The sequence below is a fragment of the Radiomyces spectabilis genome (genome assembly GCF_025331425.1).
Source record: "Radiomyces spectabilis strain NRRL 2753 chromosome Unknown BYT42scaffold_17, whole genome shotgun sequence".
NCBI classification, from domain to species: domain Eukaryota; kingdom Fungi; phylum Mucoromycota; class Mucoromycetes; order Mucorales; family Radiomycetaceae; genus Radiomyces; species Radiomyces spectabilis.
The window spans coordinates 549,561-569,107 of NW_026251942.1; the positions used below are offsets into that span (position 1 = coordinate 549,561).

General features: G+C 42.6%; 4 protein-coding genes and 2 non-coding genes across 6 annotated transcripts; 3 read left to right on the forward strand and 3 right to left on the reverse strand.

Moving 5' to 3' along the window:
• Positions 1-1,854: 1,854 nt before the first annotated feature.
• BYT42DRAFT_153807 (Mis6-domain-containing protein) lies at positions 1,855-5,068 on the reverse strand. The gene is made up of 16 exons (XM_051562302.1): positions 4,982-5,068; positions 4,789-4,907; positions 4,614-4,723; positions 4,352-4,547; positions 4,189-4,299; positions 4,058-4,126; positions 3,852-3,987; positions 3,625-3,764; positions 3,453-3,570; positions 3,329-3,393; positions 3,161-3,273; positions 2,913-3,066; positions 2,545-2,843; positions 2,367-2,481; positions 2,232-2,309; positions 1,855-2,165 (listed from the first exon to the last, which is right to left on the reverse strand). Exons 1-16 carry the CDS (start codon positions 5,007-5,009, stop codon positions 2,034-2,036), a joined length of 1,983 nt encoding a protein of 660 aa, XP_051418712.1. The 5' UTR covers positions 5,010-5,068; the 3' UTR covers positions 1,855-2,033.
• Positions 5,069-6,332: 1,264 nt separating this feature from the next.
• On the forward strand, positions 6,333-6,406 carry BYT42DRAFT_t149. Its single transcript has one exon. It is a non-coding gene; the product is annotated as a tRNA-Asn (tRNA).
• A 4,598-nt stretch (positions 6,407-11,004) lies between these two features.
• BYT42DRAFT_153875 (uncharacterized protein) lies at positions 11,005-11,930 on the reverse strand. Its single transcript, XM_051562303.1, has 3 exons — positions 11,505-11,930; positions 11,341-11,446; positions 11,005-11,275 (listed from the first exon to the last, which is right to left on the reverse strand). The coding sequence occupies exons 1-3, from the start codon at positions 11,648-11,650 to the stop codon at positions 11,099-11,101; spliced, it is 429 nt and encodes a 142-aa protein (XP_051418713.1). The 5' UTR covers positions 11,651-11,930; the 3' UTR covers positions 11,005-11,098.
• On the reverse strand, positions 11,926-13,006 carry BYT42DRAFT_588919 (uncharacterized protein). Its single transcript, XM_051570312.1, has 5 exons — positions 12,663-13,006; positions 12,486-12,595; positions 12,392-12,405; positions 12,164-12,332; positions 11,926-12,114 (listed from the first exon to the last, which is right to left on the reverse strand). Exons 1-5 carry the CDS (start codon positions 12,705-12,707, stop codon positions 11,949-11,951), a joined length of 504 nt encoding a protein of 167 aa, XP_051418714.1. The 5' UTR covers positions 12,708-13,006; the 3' UTR covers positions 11,926-11,948.
• BYT42DRAFT_588924 (peptidyl-tRNA hydrolase II domain-containing protein) lies at positions 13,007-14,158 on the forward strand. Its single transcript, XM_051570313.1, has 4 exons — positions 13,007-13,542; positions 13,593-13,615; positions 13,678-13,792; positions 13,853-14,158. The coding sequence occupies exons 1-4, from the start codon at positions 13,396-13,398 to the stop codon at positions 14,030-14,032; spliced, it is 465 nt and encodes a 154-aa protein (XP_051418715.1). The 5' UTR covers positions 13,007-13,395; the 3' UTR covers positions 14,033-14,158.
• A 773-nt stretch (positions 14,159-14,931) lies between these two features.
• Positions 14,932-15,005, forward strand: BYT42DRAFT_t150. Its single transcript has one exon. It is a non-coding gene; the product is annotated as a tRNA-Asn (tRNA).
• Positions 15,006-19,547: the final 4,542 nt, after the last annotated feature.

A 19,547-nucleotide genomic window follows, 5' to 3' on the forward strand; every position in this document is an offset into this window, starting at 1 on the left:
AGAATTTGTTAGGCGAAAAGAAAACGGAGAAAAACCGGAAGCTGGAAGAAGGATGGAAAAAAAAAAGAGAGGAAAGTCTGTTTTGCCGGAGCAAAATCGATGGTAGACCACTCCACGCCTACATTTTTGAGGATGGTAGTCGATTTAACCAAGTTAGATACACGGGATACGAATGGTCTGGATGATAGATGTGGATGAGATCTTGATACAATGATAGTGAGGGTTTATCAAGCAAACAGAAAGAGAGAGAGAAAATCAAAAGAAGATAAAATTGAAGACAAAAAATATGTGATTTCCTATGGATGAAACAATAGTCACCCTAATGATGCATGAATTCATAGATCGAAGCACGTCTGCTTATGTATTTCGATATACAGTATTAACTGACAAAAAAAACAAATTGAATGATTCTACAGAAGAACGCCAGTCGTATCATCAACCACCTTTCTTCAAAAAGAGCTCTACTCACATTTTTATTTGAAAGACGACGATGCTCTGTTTGACCACGACTGGCACAAACGGCATTGCTGCTGATTGTTTCGCCTATTATCGTGAAAGTGGGGCAGCGAGGCATGGCTGAAAGATAAAAAAAAAAAGGTTTAACAGGTCCTGATAACTTGTAGATCATGTGATTTACAAATCGCTAATTTCCCAAAGATTTAGTTTAAACAAGTCGCTAGTAGCGCGTGTTAATCTTAAAGATTACAAAGTTCTGCTCTATCGGTGTGTAGTTTGATGTTGCTCTAAGGGAAGCGAGAATAGTAGCTGATTCAAGATGGTTTGGAATGGGATGCTGCATTTCCAATATTCAAACTCCGTGGTCGAATTTGTGTTTCCCAAGTTCTCGCTTAATGGTGTTCTCTCAACTCTAATCTTTTGTCAATAAGCTTTCTTTCAGGTTTTATGCGACCATTGATTTTTCGACGAGATTTTAGTCGATGTTCGCATAAATCTTTGCGCATTCAATGGGAAACGGAGTAACACAGTCTCTTTTCCTTTTTCCCAGAGGTGCTGATCCCCCTGACCGCACCGCCACATAATGATCATTTTCTTCTCCGCGACAGAGGAACAGCAATTTTGTATGCAAAGTAGTAGCGAATATAGCCAGAAATCTTATAATATTAAATGGAAGGGCAAAATAGATATCATAAGAGAAAACAATCATGACTTGGAAAAACATAGCATAAGGATGAAAGCAAAGGAACATAAGGAAAAAAAGCATACAGTAAGACATAAAGGAACACAAATACATAATGAGGAAACAAAATAGGACATAGCATATTGATGCATCTTGAAGAGCAAGTTGCCATTCGTTGTCATCTGAGAGCAGTCCGAGTCGCCGTGCTGCAGCCTGAAAGTCGGCATGATGACGCCGTTAATTGTGCGAAGATCTTGGAAACTTTGCGCATCTGGGATGATATACCACATCATTCTTTAAAACGATTTTTGGGATTGCCTTGGCGACACAGCGTAAATCCGGCCGATCGTACCACCAAAGCGTCGCTGACGTCTTCTCCATGTCCGTGTTCTTTGGTATACGTGATGACGAAATTGAATTCACTCAAGAATAAGGACCAACGTGCTTGCCGGCGGTATACGTATTGCGGGGGGAAATCAGGGTAAAGGTAGGCTCGGGCTTGAGGGTCCGTTCTGTTTTTTGGCAAACTGTCAAAATTGTGTCATGAGCACGTTCTGCCACTATTTGAGGGTTCTCATCTTCGGAAATTGCACCATTTGCTCATTTTCCAAATGGATGGCCAAGGTTGAGTGTTGGGATATTCAGAGTGCATAGGAAATGAAAGTAACCGATGAACGCTTTCTGCAGCCAGAGAACAGGTTTTTTTTACATAGTTGGCCCAATCAATGTAATATTTTTGCTTTTTTAGTCAATCAGAGACCGTGCACATGATTTAACGTGGATAACTCCCAAGTTTTAATATACAGTATCAACAATTACAACAGGTGAAACGATTATTTGACATAATTGCTACTGCATTGCAAGACTTGAAAACGCCGTCATAAATCATTGAATCTTATGCGCTGCTATCAGTGAGTGACCGTATACAGGCATAGAGTAAATCATGAATGCCTCGGAAACCGAGTTCAGCGAGATGATCCAAATATTCCAGCCGGAATCCTTTGAATGGGATGGCTATGCCTCCATTCTACAAAACATTTCCCACCATGATTAGACAGTGATGCAAAACATGTAAAAACCAAGGCTGCTTTACCTCGCCCAGTTCTTTCAACATTTGAGAATCGATCGGGCTATTGTGGCGTACCGTCGAACCATGATCATTTTCCAGCGTCTAATGCCATATCAGAATAGTGTGCGATATCATCATTTCACCATCAATGATACTTACCGCTAAGAACCGGTTGGCAAATCCCGCCAGAGCTGCTGACCGACAGAGGGATAATATCTGATCAAACGATATGTTGTTCTTTTCTGCAATTTCTTGGTACCCCACTATTAATTCTCTGCAAGAGCCTTGTCAATATATACAAACGTCGGTTAGTTGTATCGGCAAAGTGATATCTTACTCGGTCAATGAGAATGCTCGGTTCTCTTCTGATGAACGACTGAGAAATTGCGTTCGCCACAAAGCATTACACATGTCGGTCACATAAGAGTTGAAATGTTGGAGATATTCTTGTGTATGCCGTGACACCCAGTCCCCTTCCTTTTGCTCATTTTCCTCAAAAGCCTGCTTGTACTGGAAAATGATACCACACATTCGAGAGACTGGCATGGCCAGCGGAGAGAAAAACGTGCGATAAACGAGCGGTGCTGCTGGTATAATGATTTCAGGTATGTCGTGATGAATTGATATGGAAGACACCTATCGATCGGATGGAATCAAATCAATTAAAACAATTTCACGCAATATACACACGTGCATCCTTTATACCAATTCGAAATATGAAAGCGCCGCATGCTGTATCAAAGGATGATCTTGTTCCAAGCTAAAACCAATGACACAAATTCGATCCACATGCTGTATAAATTCTTGCATCGTTCGGAAATAGTCAATGTTGAAAGACAATCCCTGGAATAGCCATGCGCTAGAGAGAGATTAATTGCAAGCGCTCGAAAAAAAAAAAAAAAAAAAAAAAAAAAAAAAAAACCAGATCAGACCAGCTCAGTGCAAACATTTACCTTTCATCCATGTCTGAATAAGGATCAAGGTTTCGTCGTTTTTTCGCGTGCTCATTCCAGTCGAGTAATGCCCAGTTTTTCAGCCATTCAGTATAGCAGAGAATAAGGCGAGCCTAATACAATACACTAAATAGATTCGATCGGTATCATGCAACCAGTTATAAATACCTTCCAGGAAACATTGGAGACGCAGAAAAGGCGGTATAAAGGCTGCAAAAAGTATTGGTACATATCTTTGGTAGTCATTAATACCATAGCATATTTTATAATGTTGCAGCACGTATACTATTACCTTCATACGTCTCTGGCTTCACAAAAGTGAGGAGCTCGAATATTTCTTGCTCAAACTCTACGCCATTCCAAGTTTTGATATAATCCTTCAAAAACGTTTCCAGGACCGGTATATGCGACTAGAAGCCAGGATCAATTTTTCATCTGATAAAGTTGCGTACTACATTGCTTACTTTAAGGAAGCGTGCCATTCGTATCGATTTCAATAAAAGCTCCTTCAGTGCTTTGTTTGAAACTTCGCTGTGGTCATTATACTTTATCAACTGCATCAGATTTTCACCCAACCACAGGTTGATTCGGGTAACAGTCGTAGCTAACAGAAACAAAGGGCCATGAGATTCCTGTCCAGCAGCAAGGTACGAGTCGCGAAGATAAATGGAGTGCAAACCCGCTTCCTTACCTGCTGGATGACACACAAGAACATGTTGTAAAGTATGGTTATCCAACACGGACGCCACTTGATCCGGTAATTTCATACGATCCATTTTCTTTGCTAATTCTGTCGAATTATTGATCTCTTTAATCGTGAACGCGCTCTAAAAACAAAATGACTGGATTTAGGAATGCCAAACAGAGCGACAACATGTTCAAGGGAAAAAAAATTACCAAATCCGACAGAGAAGTTGCTACATCCGGCACCTGTACAGGGGTTGAATCCTTTTTCCGACGTTTAACCTGCAATGTAATATGAGTACCTAGCAGGAGGCCAAAAAAAACCATCCAACCAAAACTCTTACGCGGAGAGTCTCCAAAGGAGGTTTATGCAAGTCGAGATTGCCTATCGTCTCGTCGTTGTGCCATAGATGATGGATTTTCTGCAATGTTTCCTGTGCGGTTTTGTTCGGATGCTAATACCTTATGTTAGCAGCCATGTCCATTTGCGGTTCAGTGATGACTTACTTCGAATATTCCCTTCCGGGTGCTCTTCAATTCTGGAATGCCAAGTTCCGGATCGTAGGTCTTATATACGTATAACAGACCATCCACCCATTTTTCACGACCAACTTTTTCGGAAAGTTGGATGAGTTGCCTCGCTCGGTAGGCTTTGACGTGCGCGCGTTTGGTTAAAAAGTATAAAAGATGACATAGCTGCGGCCTACAAATAAAAATAGTCATTTTTCCTGATCCCGGTTAAAGTCTCGTCAAGAGATGCCACGCCTACCTGAATGTCTCTATATTCAGGTAATGGAATAGAACAGAATACAGATTGCTGATGTTTTCGGTGGATTCAAACAAGTCAAATATTGAGATCACCCAAGAAAGTAATTGTGACTATCATCATCATCGGACGCAGTTACAAACACTGTTCTTTTCCATACATCAATGATCAAGCCTACCATCAGTTTGGGCGAATATTCTCGACATGACAGATATCCAAAGATTCGGATCGCGTATTTTTCGGGCACCTTGGTTCTTGGAAGACACAGTTTGAGAAGCAGGATGGCATAATTATCGGCTAAAGCAAAAACAATCAGTGTTCCTATTCATGTGAACGAAAAAAAAAAGAAAAAAAAAAGTTGTTGAACATACGAAGCTTATGGCATAGCACCAAATTCATCAAAAGCGCAAGCTGATCCTGAGAAACACCATATTTGGTAATGACTGGTTGCAGCCTTGCGTATGTTTTGTCAAATGTTCTTCTTAATCTCCATTTAACAAGAGCTGGCAGAAACCATGTTATGAGCTACACACATTCGAAACACGATTCAAATCGAACGTACTGGCATTGTAATTGGCAAATAGACCTAGAAGGTAATTATCGACTCGTGCAATGTTGAGCTGATTTATCTCGGATATAAGGTTCTGATCAGCATCGTCGTCAAATGGTGGAATATCTGGAGATAATAAGCGATCAGGCGTCGCATGGCGAGAAGCCACGCTATCTTCTCCTATTGAGTGAATCGACAGTTAAATGGCGCTCATAATTCGTACTTTTCTAGGGGTACAAAACCTTGGTCACTCAAACTAGCGCTCATGTCGTTCGGAATCGATCAGTGAAAGAATAGAACAGAAAATGGCGCCAAACGCGAACTTTTTCTTTTCTTTCCTGCTCTCCAATTTTTATTGGAACCCCGCGCAATTTAAACGAATGTTGCAGGACGGCCGCGAAAGAAATAAGCTCGTTTTCCCTCAGTACCAACAACAACCATCCTTTATCTTGGCTTGACCTGCTCCAAATGGAAATGGTGCAATTCAACTACTGTGGGGCATAACATGGTTTGAATTCATAAAAGGGTGGACCAAATCGCGTTGCTCTTCAGTTGGCTGCCTTCCATCATTTAACAGCTCTGTTTTTATATGACCTGTTCGATCAAAGATTTGGTCCCAACTTGAAGAAACCTACATAATACACGATAATAAATTGGTGGCCTACTTTACCAATAACCATCAACATGTACGATAATTCACGTTCAGTCTACACCTTGGGAAAAAAAATATTCGGATAACATTCGAATGTTTGGAATCGTAAACAATCATATACTTTCCCAATATTTTCAAATATGGTCTAACTCCGATCGTTTTGATTCGCTATAAAATATTGTCAAGGTCAGCTCTGAATTTTTGTGACTGGCATGGCCATTTCTTGCATCGTTTGTGCTGGGATATTCAAATTTGTAAGAAATCAAATACTTTTGCAATATATGTTGAATATTTTCTTCTAAGGTCCGTATATACAAGAAGACAAAGCCAAAAGCGTGAATGTGACAAAATTAAAATAGGACCTACACCCAGATCAACTTCCAGCCAATATTAGGAAGAAGTCTCATCCCATTGCAAGTGATCTGAGCAAACCTTTTCGCCGAAAAAAAAAATGACGTCAAATATGATGACGTCATTGCCATTTTCTGATATGTGTTTGACCAATTTTTTTTCCAGCGGAGCTCCTGTGGCGCAATTGGCTAGCGCGTCTGACTGTTAATCAGGAGGTTGGTGGTTCAAGCCCACCCGGGAGCGTAGTTTTTTGCGTCTGCATGATGCAGCATTTTTTTTAACTTATTTTTGGCCTGCCTTCCTTTTTTTCTATGTCGTACTTCACTCGGATCTGTTATACAGTCAAGATCACCAAAGTGGTTTGCCAAGAAATATAGGTCTAAAAAGGACTGACTTTTATTATTCTGTTTTGTTCTGTCTTTTATATCTTTTCTCTAGTTTACTGATTATTAACAAGCCGTACACCCGCTGTGCAATGGATGCCACCTGCTACTGGATGTCGCACTCTTCCCTTGCGACATTCGTCAGACAAAAAGCCTAACGCAATACGGCATAACCTGGGCGAGACTCTTGATGGAACTTTGGTATATTAATGTCAATACTCTGGCATACCATGAAACACTTTTAATGAACAAAGCAGCACTCATTGACCCCCTCCGTTCTGTCCCGCCCAAGGTTATGATAGATCTACAAAGATGTGTGGGAATGTTGGGTATTTAAAAAAAATGAGTTAGTAAGCTCTTTGGTTGATTCAAATTTCGTTGAGATATTTTACCTTTGATGTTTGATGCAGCAGATACCGAGGGCTTCCCGACCGAAATAAAGAAAGGATACAAATATAAAAAAAAAAAAGTAAATACAATAGGTGCGTCTGTAAAAACCCCCTAAAAACCCTGTGGGAAAAAAAAGGAGGAAAAGACTGCAAGAAGACTATTCACTAAAATACAAAATACATACTACAACTACAAAATAAAATGGTCGGGAAGAAATATCGAAGGCGATACCACGGGCAGCAATCCATATGAGAGGAACCTGGGGAGGACGCGTCAGCGTTTCCCGATGAAAAAGAGAGTCACACCACCGATGCCTTTGACGACAAAAACCGGTTTGGCCACATTTGAGCGCGAACAAAGTAGAAAGATTTGGAGGGATGGATGACTTGCCAAGCGAAAAGAAAACCGGAGAGAAAACCAAAAGCTAAAGAAGGGGTAGAGAAAAAAGAACGTGAGTTTTTTCTTGTCGAAAAACGAATAGTCACATCACACAAAAGGTACCTTTTTGATAATACTCGACTTGACCGGTTACAGATAGACGCCGGATACACCATAGTCTGGATGATGGATGATGGATGTGGATGCGGGTGAGGATGCAATGATAGTGAGGGCTTTTCAGGTAAACGGAAAGAGGGAGAAAACCAAAGGAAAAAGAAAAAATTGAAGACAAAATGAATGAGTTCCCATGGATGAAACAATAGTCACTCTGCCAATGCAAGAATGATGATCAGGTCAACCACATGGGCCAAAAAGTGGAACATTTGCGGTTGGTTTACCTTTAAATCAAACATTGTGCCGAAAGAAAATATGTATACGGACCACACGTAAGCTTCTTCTTCGATGCGGAAAAGAAAATTGCTTGCAGAAACAGTTAAGCGGCGGAATATTTTTGGGGCGGTGGTGTCAGCTTGAGCAGGGCCAAGATATTGATGTGGTCAGAAGTGCCGGTAATTTCGAGCTGGAGGCCAGATATCGATAGTTTTCCCGAGTAAAAATAAAAGAAAATAAAACTTGCGTCAGTAAAAATCTCACAAAAAACCCTGTGGCGAAAAAAAGAGGGAAGACTGCGAAAAGAATACTTACATGAAAGACGATATCAAGAGTAGGAATCCAAATGAGGGCAACATGAGGAGGACGCGTCAGCGTTTCCCGATGAGAAAGAGAGCCACACGACCGAAGATGTCCTTTGACGACAAAACCCGGATTGGCCACAATCTGGTGCCCGAACAAAGTAGAAAGGTTTTGGAGGGATGGATGGCTTGAATGGCTTGCCAGGCAAAAGAAAACCGGAGAGAAAACCAAAAGCTAAAGAAAGAATAGAGAAAAAGAACAGGTAAATTTTTTCTTGTCGAAAAACGGATAGTCGTATCACACAAAAGGTACCTTTTTTCATAATAATCGAATCGACCGGATCAGATACACGCCATAGTCTGGATGATGGATGATGGATGCAATGATAGTGAGGGATTTCCAGGCAAACAGAAGAGATGCAAAACTAAAGAAGAAGAAAAAATTCGGACAAAAATATGTGATTTTCCATGGATGAAACAATAGTCACCTCACTGATGCATGAATGATGAGCTACACAGATCGAAGCATATCTGCTCCATGTATCATTCGATTACTGAAGAGAATGAAAGGGCATATACAGTATAACTGACAAATAAAAACAAATTAAATGATGCTACAGAAGAACGCCAGTCGTATCATCAACCACTTTTCTTCAAAAAGAGCTTACTCACATTTTTATTCGAAAGACGACGATACTCTGTTTAACCACAACTGGCGCAAACGGCATCTTGCTGCTGATTGTTTCGCCTATTATCGTGAAAGTGGGCAGCAAGATGCCGTTTGCGCCAGTTGTGGTTAAACAGAGTATCGTCGTCTTTCGAATAAAAATGTGAGTAAGCTCTTTTTGAAGAAAAGTGGTTGATGATACGACTGGCGTTCTTCTGTAGCATCATTTAATTTGTTTTTATTTGTCAGTTATACTGTATATGCCCTTTCATTCTCTTCAGTAATCGAATGATACATGGAGCAGACGTGCTTCGATCTATGAATTCATGCATCAGAAGGGTGACTATTGTTTCATCCATGGGAAATCATATATTTTGGTCTTCTCTCTCTTTCTGTTTACCTGGAAAACTCTAGGTATCATTGTATCAAGATCCCATCCGCATCCATCATCCAGACCATTCTTATCCCGTGTATCTAACTTGGTTAAATCGACTACCATCCTCAAAAAGGTAAGCGTCGAGTGGTCTACCATCGATTTTGCTCCGGCAAAATAGACTTACTTCTCTTATTTTCCATCTCTTCTTTTACCTTCCGGATTTCTCCATTTTCTTTTCGCCTGACAAGTTTTGGATACTACAACTTGACTTTCTCTCGCCATCCATCCATCCATCTGGCGAAACCGGATGCCATCGTCGGTGGTGTGACAATCTTTTTCATCGGAAAACGCTTACGCGTCCTCTTCATGTTCCTCTTCTTTGGATTGCTTCTCATGATATCGTATTCGAGGTGTCTTCCCAATTATTGTATTTTCTATTTTATATTTCATGTACATATTCTTTTCGCAGTCTTTCCTCTTTTTTTCCCACAGGGTTTTTTATGAGGTTTTTACTGACGCGACCATTGTTTTTTTTTATCATCATGTACTTTATTTGTTTTTCTTTCTTTTCATTCGGGGGACTCTCGATATCTGGAATCCAACTCGAAGTTACCGTCACTTCTGGCCACGTCAATATTTTTTGCCTGCTCAAGCTGACACCACCGATCCATCGCTTAACTGTCCCTGGAAGCAATTTTATTTTCCGCATCGAAGAAGAAGCTTACCTGGCGGTCCGTATCATCTTTTTTTTTGTCCGGTTCACCATTTGGTTCAAAGGCAAGTCCAATTTCTTTTCCTTTGCTATGATGTATAATGAACGTATACTAATTCAAAAAATTTTCAATGTCATATAATCCAAGTCATGTCAAGCAATCAATGGCTATTGCAAACTCAAATAACAAAGGTAAAATATCTTGACGAAAATTTGAATCAATCAAAGAGCTTACTAACTCATTTTTTTAAATACCCAACATACCCACACATCTTTCTAGATCTATCATAGCCTGGGCGGGATGGAACTGAGGGGGGAACCAGTGCTGCCCTGCGCGTGTTCAGAAACAAATCACGTTGCAACGTATGCCATAAGGTTGTCATTAATATACCGAAGTTCCGTCAAGAGTTCTCGCCCAGGTTATGCCGTGTATGCGTTAGGCTTTTTGTCTGACGAAAGTCGCTCAATGTAAGAGGGCGACCTCCGGTGGCAGGCGGCATCCATTGCACAGCGGGTGTACGGCTTGTTAGGTATCTCTTAACGGCAAAGCGGAGCCGCACCATCGTTTCTTATTCCTCCCGGTTCTTTTTTTCCTTTTCTCAATCACAGATAAGTTCCGACATCGTTTGCGCCAACGTTTGGTTCCACCGCTCGCATGCCCCATTGGTTAGCAACGGGCATATAATAAGATGATTTGGTAATTAAAGCGATAGTTACCTCAGGCACATAAATCTTCCAAGAGTCTATGCGCTATTGGCTCCAAACTGTACGGCCTTGGGAGCATTTACTCTTACTGCCATAGGGAGACAGGTGTATAACCAAACGACACGCTTTATGATATACCGGACAATCGAACATGAATGAAACGGGTGGGGAGGGGTTAAAACCCATCTGTGTAGGCTGCAATGATTCTCTGAAGGTAAAAGCGCCGGGTAGACCGTTTTTCGGTCCTTAATGAATGCAGCTAAACCTCATGCTATTTGGATGGAGTTGCTCATTCAAGTTGAGCTCAACTGAAAACAACGTGAAGCAAATGAAATGGGCTCAGATAGTAATGATTACCAAGAGAGATTGCAAACAGATTCAATCATTATCCGAAAGGTCAATCACACGATATTTATCTAAGATAAAAAAGGGGAATCGATGACAAAGTGTGGTTGGCAAATATCCGTCACGTCACACGGTTATCATATTCGTCAAGCATAACAAACAAAAGCGTCATGTATGGAGATATTATTGCGCTGAGAATCTTCCGATGTTTTCTGTATGTTGAGGGTATCGCTAGATTTGACAGTCGCACGGCGAAGCTCTTTATTTGCATTGTATCACGGGCATGATTATTGATACTTTCTGTCATTTGGATTATACAGAAATTCGAATTTGAAAGGTTCTCCAGATGGGTCGTACGCATGGATTGTTGGGTTGTAGTAGTTGCCCGCAAATACAATCGAGCCACCGGCTGGTACATTGATTTCAAAGAACTCGCCATCGGCTTGAGGAAACTTTTGCCTCATCTAATAATTGGCAATGTATTGATTTCAAAAATTGGCCTGGGATTTGTTTCTTATCGATTACTTACAGCGAAAACTACAAGGGCATCTCTATCACGGTTCACTTGACAATCCGACACAGTGTAGGGACAGCAAGCCTTCTCATTTCGATGTAGCCGTTCCCGCTTAAATCGCCTGAGAAAGTATGAATGTCAAATATAGTACGATGTAGCCGTCATTCATTTCAACTCACCGCTCGAAGGTACTACCAGCGCCTTTAATTTGGCGGATCCAAATATACGTGTCATCCGTATGGTTATTGTAGATGCAATATCCCGCCACATACGGCAATACCGCAATCAAAAACAGAAGAGGCATGCATATGGTACATTGTCTCATTGCAAGATCGTTTCACAGATAAAAATAATGAGAACGAGATAATAGCGAGGCAATAGCAATGCTGCGACAAGAAGCTATGGAGTAAGCTTTATAAGTTACGGTTACCCAGTGCATTGAGTGCATTTGCTTTTGTTCGCTAAAAGAGGCAAATCATTATGAAGAATAATGAAATTTGCTTCAATGCATGGCAAATGATATTTATTTTATGGTACAGTGCGTCGATAAAAAAAAAAAAGGGAACTTATTCGTTTCCCAAATTTTTCAGTTTCTTCACCCTTGACAATCCGTTTCCCAGTGACTAAAAAAGAGCGAAAAAAAGGTATATATCAAACCTACAAATAAAGATGCATTTTGGAATAATTATACTTACTGAAGGTGCCTTTTTCTTCTTTCTTTCTATGATTTCGACTGTTTCACTAGCACTGTTGTCATCCGACGACAGCGACGGAGACGTGGTTCCCATTCTGCAAATATGAAAATTCTGTTGTTGTGCATTACTTCCGTGTAACTTACCTTCTATTTGCTACACGACTGGATTGTCTCCCAGACAATCCAAGGCATTTTTCCAAATGCGGGGCATATCTTGAGGAGGCAATCGATTTGTGACAATGAACACACTCATAGAACGGAAGATTATTTACACTATAGCTGTTGCCAAAGATATCGGTGCCTGATTGCGTCGCTATAAAGGATAGTTTGAGAATAAAGAGCATAACATGGATATACATATAATCAATCTACCATAAGAGCGACATCTAATGCGTATGCGGTTAGCTGCAGTGTCCAATCATGATTTTTTCCTTTTTTTTTTTTTTTTGGCCAGGAGAATACGAACTTTGTTTGACAGATCTGACATACGGCATTGGCAGATTTGATATCTCGATGGACTTCGAAAAGGACGTCGTATATACATTCGTCAATCAGATCCCCCAGTAACGAAAAGGCCTATGTTGTTGCATCAATGATTGTCGCAACTTTTTGAAAACAATTTTTTTTCGTCCTCGAGGCTCACCATGACAGCTTTCGTGTTACTCTCTGTATTGGCGATACGGGACATATTCTTATGTAATGCTGTATGGGTATTTTGTAGTTCACTTAAGGTCTTATTGCGTTCTGTCACCAATCGCTTATAGAACCTGAGTAACCAAGAATTGTCAGTGATGGCGACATGGTACACTTGCTGATCATCGAAGCACAAACGTACAGATTACCAGCATCACGCTGATTAGCACTATTGGCAGCCTTTCCTTGTACAGCGGTCGAGCTGTTGGCTGAGGTTGGGTTATCTTTTTGTTCTTGCATATGTATAGATAATTCAGAGAGATCGGTCGCTTTCAATCAGCAGACAAGGAAGGGAACAACGAAGCAGCGAATAACGGAGTTTGCATATGAGATTCCGTAGGGCTTGACCAGTGCACGTGATTCTTCTGATAAGCAGAAGAAGCATAAAGTGCAAGCATATCATGAAATAATGATCCAGTCTCATTCCAATACTCTCCATTCACCGGAAATAAAAAAAAAATACGTAGCCACAGGTGGTACTAAAACCAACAGCTGCTGTAATAAGTAGAGAGTATGCTTAGGCCTAAGCACCTTTGCAAAAACAGTAACGAAACGTAAAAAAAAAGTGGATAGTTAGCTCTAACCTTCACTGCACGCCTGGTCAGCTGCAGTTTATGTGAACCTAACCTCCAGAAAGCCATACTCGCATTATCATCAAAGGAAAGGACCAAAGATCGACTGTAATGCGAGCAGTCACCAGCGTGGATCAAAAAAATTTGGGAAGGCAAGGCTACAGAAATTCCAGCTTTTCTTCAATAACTGTCATGGCTACAGCAATTGCAGCAGAACCATTATGCATGTTCATTGTTGTCCGTAAAGACTTGGCCAAGGTAAATACTCGAGATTTACGTTTTGAAATTCGTGCTAAGTACCTTTACAGAGCTTGCAATGGCCCACTGGAAGGTAAATGGCGCGTTGTCCGTTTTGTCCCGTTTGTCTTTTTGTTGACTAAAGTAAAACCAAAGTGTCATAACACAAGCTTGTCACGCAGCTACGGCCATATTGCAGCAGACGAAGGATGATGACAACACAAAAGAGTATCTGAAAGATATTCATAACATGAGAAAAGTGGTCCTTGAAGTGAGTATTCTAATAGTCTCTCTGCATTTTCCACTGATCACATTACTGATAAAACTGTAGACCAAAAATGCTGCTTCGCTTGAAAAGCTTGCTGATGCTCTAGTAGAGCATGAAATTCCTCTTTTCAGATGGACCGAGCAGCCCGAGAATATTGTGACCGCATTCGCAACTGCACCTCTACGTGAGAGATCAACGGAAGTGAAAGCGATATTCAAGAAATACAGTTCATTATACCGTTAAACTTTTGAACATAATGTTCAACCATACAAAAATATATTTTATTCGGGGGCGATAGCGAAGTTTTCTGTCTATATTGTCTGTAGAGCAGATGGAATATACGCTGATTCGAAGAACACAGGGTTTGTCATTACGTATCATATTATTTGATTGTGACGACCGACACATGGAACCTTGAATCATTTTTTATTCACTTCAACCTGTTTCGAAATCAGAGAGTCCGCGCTAGGAACTTCTAATTTTTCAACACCCAGATTGTCCAGCCTGATATGGAGCGGGTGATGGGTGTCTTTGTGCGATGGGAGACGAAATCGTGTAGTCGACGCCATGATAAAAGCGCAATCAGGTCTTTACAGGCCGAATTCTTTGAACGGCCAAGTAGGGTTGGCACTTTCTAGGCTGGAGGCTAATAAGAGAGAATGCTTACACTATCTGGGACCACAACAGTCATGTTAAGATAATGCTGATAGAAACTGCATAATATAGCTTCAAGCAAACAACTTATGCTGAGGGGTCGATCCGTTCATCAATGCTACAGCAGCCATTACAATAAAAAGACACTAAGACGTGCTCGTGGGAGGCTTGGTCAGTTGGGATGTCTCTATATAGATTGAGGTCCAAGAGCCCAGCAAAAATTTGATTTTTGTTTTCTCAAATATCTTATAACATTAGCTATTAAATAAGACCAGCGCTTGAAGAACATAGCTAATGCTGATTTCAGCTTCGCAGAACCTAGAAAAAACTGAACCGTTGTACCTTTCATCGTCTACCAAGCTGTGAGGGCTTTTGAGTTGCGTTTAGTCTCCTTCAGCATTTTGGACAACGTCCAGCCAATCACAATGATACCCAAATCACGTGATTCTTGTGACTGTATAAAACATGCAAATTTTTTTATCAGCGGAGCTCCTGTGGCGCAATTGGCTAGCGCGTCTGACTGTTAATCAGGAGGTTGGTGGTTCAAGCCCACCCGGGAGCGTTGCTTTTGACGCTTGCATGTCAAACGTCGTTTTTTTTTGTGTCGTTTTCGGGGTTTGCTGAATCTATTGTCGTACTTCACTCGGATCTGATATACCGGCAAGATCACCAGAGTGGGAAACAAGAGGATTAGGGATAGGAAAGGTAACGCTTTATTTTTGTCAATTATAAGAGATATTTATGTCAGTTACGCCGGTTCTTCTTTTGCGCCGATTAGATTTGCTATACCAAAGTTTAGCAAATACGGAAGACAGCGCATTGGCTCGTCCGCAGATCGATGTCTGGAGGAACCTTCGAGAAGGTATGAAGGACCAATGGATGAACGAGGCATACCAAAGGTATTGCCTGGAAAACGGAAGAAATATAGACCGAATCCGTTTAGCATTAAAGTGGTCCGCAATACTTCTTGATTGGTTATGTTTCGGAATAATAGAAAACCGTGCAGGAAGTTGACGAGAACCTTCCTGAAGATTGTAGACATAAAAATGATCTTGATAGAAAATATAAATATGACCATGTTATGGTAGAAATAAAGAATGAACAAAAACTACAGATTTAAACTGAACTCTAAAGGAGTACTCAAATCTGACAACTGGTAGCGGCTGAAAAGAAACCCGACCTGAGCCCAATTACTATTACGACGAAACCGGAACTATGGACGCACAAATGAAGACTCTCACCGAAGCTTTGGCTTACCTTCTGGAACGCGAGAAGAAGAAGGAAGAAAACGCCGGAAAGCAGACCCAAGGTGCAGAAGTCAAGGTTCCTCTGCCTGCGAAGTTCCGAGGTGCCAAGGACCCCGTCGTTGTGGAAAACTGGATCGATGATGTCGACCAATACTTCACCTTTACAAAAATGCCGGAGGAACAGCGGTTCAACTTTGCTGTTATGCTCCTCGAAGACAAGGCGAAGATGTGGTGGCGACGTCACAAGCAGACTAGTGGTGACGATACGATCGATAACTGGGAAGATTTATGCGATGCCATTCGGCACTACTTTGTCCCAACTGGTGTGTACCGACAAGTCCGTGGAAAGTTGCACAACCTACGACAAACTGGTTCCGTGCAACGTTATGCCGAAGAGTTCCAGGACTTGAGAGCGATCGCTGGTGATGTCTCGGAAGCGGAAGCTTTGGACCGCTTCACTCGTGGTTTACGTATTCCGATCCAGGAATATGTGTACACTTATAGACCGGAGACTCTGGATCGTGCCATCGAGTTGGCTATGGACTACGAAGATGCTCGCCGTGGTAATTTCCGTCCCGTATTCCGTCCCCAGCAAGCTCAACGTCGGTTCAATGGACCCGAACCGATGGATCTGGACTTGCATGAATTGGATCGTCCCAGGAGACAACGACGTCCCAACGGCAAGAAGCACGTCAAGACCCCGAAGTGCTATGCCTGTGACCAGGAAGGTCACCTCGTGAAGGATTGCCCAGTGGTTAAAGCGGCCAAAGCTGCTTTAAAAGTCAACGCGCAATAGGTCAAGAGGGGGCCGTATTGCGCAAAGAAGATGTAACCACCCCTCTACCGGAACTAGGTCCTGGAAGCAAGGATCAGGGTGCTGGGAAGAAGCAGGGCGGTGGTGTCAAGAAATCGAAAGCTTCTTCCCCTTTCAAGTGGTACCAGGACAAGGAAACTCGCGACCGTTGGCAAAAGGAACGCGACCATTTGGAAGAATTACAGCATTTGGCCAACGAAGGACGTGGTGCAATTGGTTTGCCGACATATAAAGGTTATATCGCCGGAGAATCTATGCAAGTTATTATCGACTCGGGAGCCTCAGCGAACTATGTATCCAAACGTCTGGCAAAAGGTTTGCCGCAACGCAAGTTGAAATGCGCTCTGCCAGTTAAGTCTGCTGGTAACAAGACGATCATGGTGGATACGGTGGTCAAGGTGCCTTTCTCCTTTGGACAAGTCGAGAAAGAAGATCACATCGAGGCATTGGTGATTCCCAGTCGATTCGATCTCATTTTGGGCATGGATTGGCTTGAAACGGTTAACCCGTCCGTAGACTGGAAGACGAAAACATGGCGGATCCAGACGGCAAAGGGCGAGATGGTGCTCTCCCCTAACGAACGAACGGACGATGACGAACTGAATTTTGTGTGTTGCCCGAGGCAAGTGGTCAAGTCGATCAAGCAGCGAGAAGAAGTAGCCCTGTTGTTGGTCAACAGCGAGAACGACATCAAGGTGATGTCCGATTTATCGAAGAAAGCTGCTAAGTGGATCGAGGGATACGAAGACCTATTCTCAGACGAGTTACCTGGTTTGCCTCCAGAACGCGACGTACAGCATGTGATCAACGTCGGCGACGCAACACCCGTATCGAAAAACCCCTTCAAGATGAGTCCGCGTGAACTAGATGAACTTCAGCGACAGATCAAGGCGTTATTGGACAAAGGCTTGATCGAACCCAGCAAGTCACCGTGGGGTGCTCCAGTATTGTTCGTACGAAAGAAGGATGGTAGCATGCGTATGTGTGTTGACTATCGAGCTTTGAACAAACTGACGGTTCGAAACACTTCTCCATTGCCACGAATTGACGAATGTTTGGATCGCTTGGCTGGCGCACGTATTTTCTCTTCTTTGGATCTCAAAAGCGGATATCATCAAGTACGATTACGTGACGAGGATCGACCGAAAACTGCGTTTAACACTCGATATGGACAGTATCAGTTCAAGGTGTTACCTTTTGGTTTGACGAACGCTCCACCAACGTTTCAAGCAATGATGAATCGAATTCTCGGAGAATATATCGATCGATTCGTGTTGGTTTATCTCGACGATATTCTGGTGTACAGCCGTAACGAGGAAGAACACAAGAAGCACTTGCACATGGTGTTGGAAAAATTGCGTGAACACAAGCTGTTTCTGAACCCGGACAAATGCGAATTTGGTGTCGACGAATTGGTGTTCGTTGGATTTCGAGTGACTAAGAACGGTATCCTGCCGGATAACAAGAAGATTGCGAAGCTGCAAACTTGGCCCACTCCCACCAATGTCCAGGAGGTGCGACAGTTCCTTGGATTGGCAAGTTATTACCGCCGATTTATCAAGGATTACGCCCACATCGCCGCACCATTGACCGACCTCACGCAAGGTGCTGGACCGAAACGCCGAAAGATCGTTTGGCCGCCGAAATGTCAAGCTGCTTTCGAAGAATTGAAGACACGGTTAGCCTCTGCTCCTGTGTTGGTTGCTCCTCGACTCGATCGTCCGTACAAGGTGTATACAGACGCTTCAGATTTCGCTTGTGGTGCTGTACTGGTTCAAGATGACGACGATGGTTTGGAACATCCGATCGCCTATGAGAGCAAGAAGTTTAGCAAGACTGAGCAAAATTATCCTGCTCAAGAAAGGGAATTATTTGCTATCCTTCATGCTTTGCGCACGTGGCGATGTTTTTTGGACGGTACCAAGTATGTGGTATACACGGATCATTTGCCACTTCGGTACCTACGTTCGCAGAAAACTCCGACCCCTAGGCTGGTACGCTGGATTAACGAGCTGGAACTGTACGACCCCGATATTCAGTATCGACCAGGCAAACAACAAGTAGTACCGGATGCACTCTCTCGGATCGTTCAAGACCCTGACGATGACCATGATGAGAAGCCCGTAGTGCCCGAATACTTATACTTAATGGACACGGTGATGCCTGTGGTGCATGATACAGATTGGCCTCTTTATTACATGTACGCCGAAGAAGCCATTCCTGAGTCCGTACGAGAACAGCTGAAGGAAAATCGCGATACGTTTATGATCAAGGACGACGTAATCTACCACCGAAACGATGAACACTGGACCCGATTTGTTCCTTACATTGAACGTGCCGACCTGCTTGCTCGTTATCACCATTCCGTTGGACATGCCGGATTATCAACCATGTTACACGTATTACAACCCCGTGTATGGTGGCCCCAGATGAAGAAGGAAATCGAAGAATGGTTACAGCAGTGTCAAGAGTGTCAACTAGCCGGTAAACCTCAAAGATCTGTTCGCAAAGCGCCGATGCATCCTCTTAACGTCCCGGAACCGTTTGGACGATGGCATCTGGATTTCATTGGTCAATTACCTACGACTCGTCAAGGCAATCGTTGGATCATTGTTGCCGTGGATTATTTGACGAATTGGCCAATTGCTCGAGCTGTCCCAGTGGCGTCTGCAGCAGCGGTAGCAGACTTTTTGTACGAAGAAATCGTCATGCGCTTTGGTTGCCCCAAGGAGATTCTCTCGGATCGTGGTGCTGCCTTTATGTCCCAAATCTTGCAGCGATACACGAAACGAATCAAGGCAACGCATCGATTTACGTCGGCTTATCATCCTCGAACGAACGGAAAAGTCGAACGCTTGAATGGAACCCTGAAGTCGATGCTCATCAAGTACTTGCGTGAACGAATTCATGAATGGGATCAACACTTGGACGCAGCCGTATGGGCCTTACGTGTTCGTAAACACGCTACTACTGGACATAGCCCATTCTACTTGGTGTACGGTCGAGAACCTGTGCTCCCTGGTGACCCATTACGACCTTATCT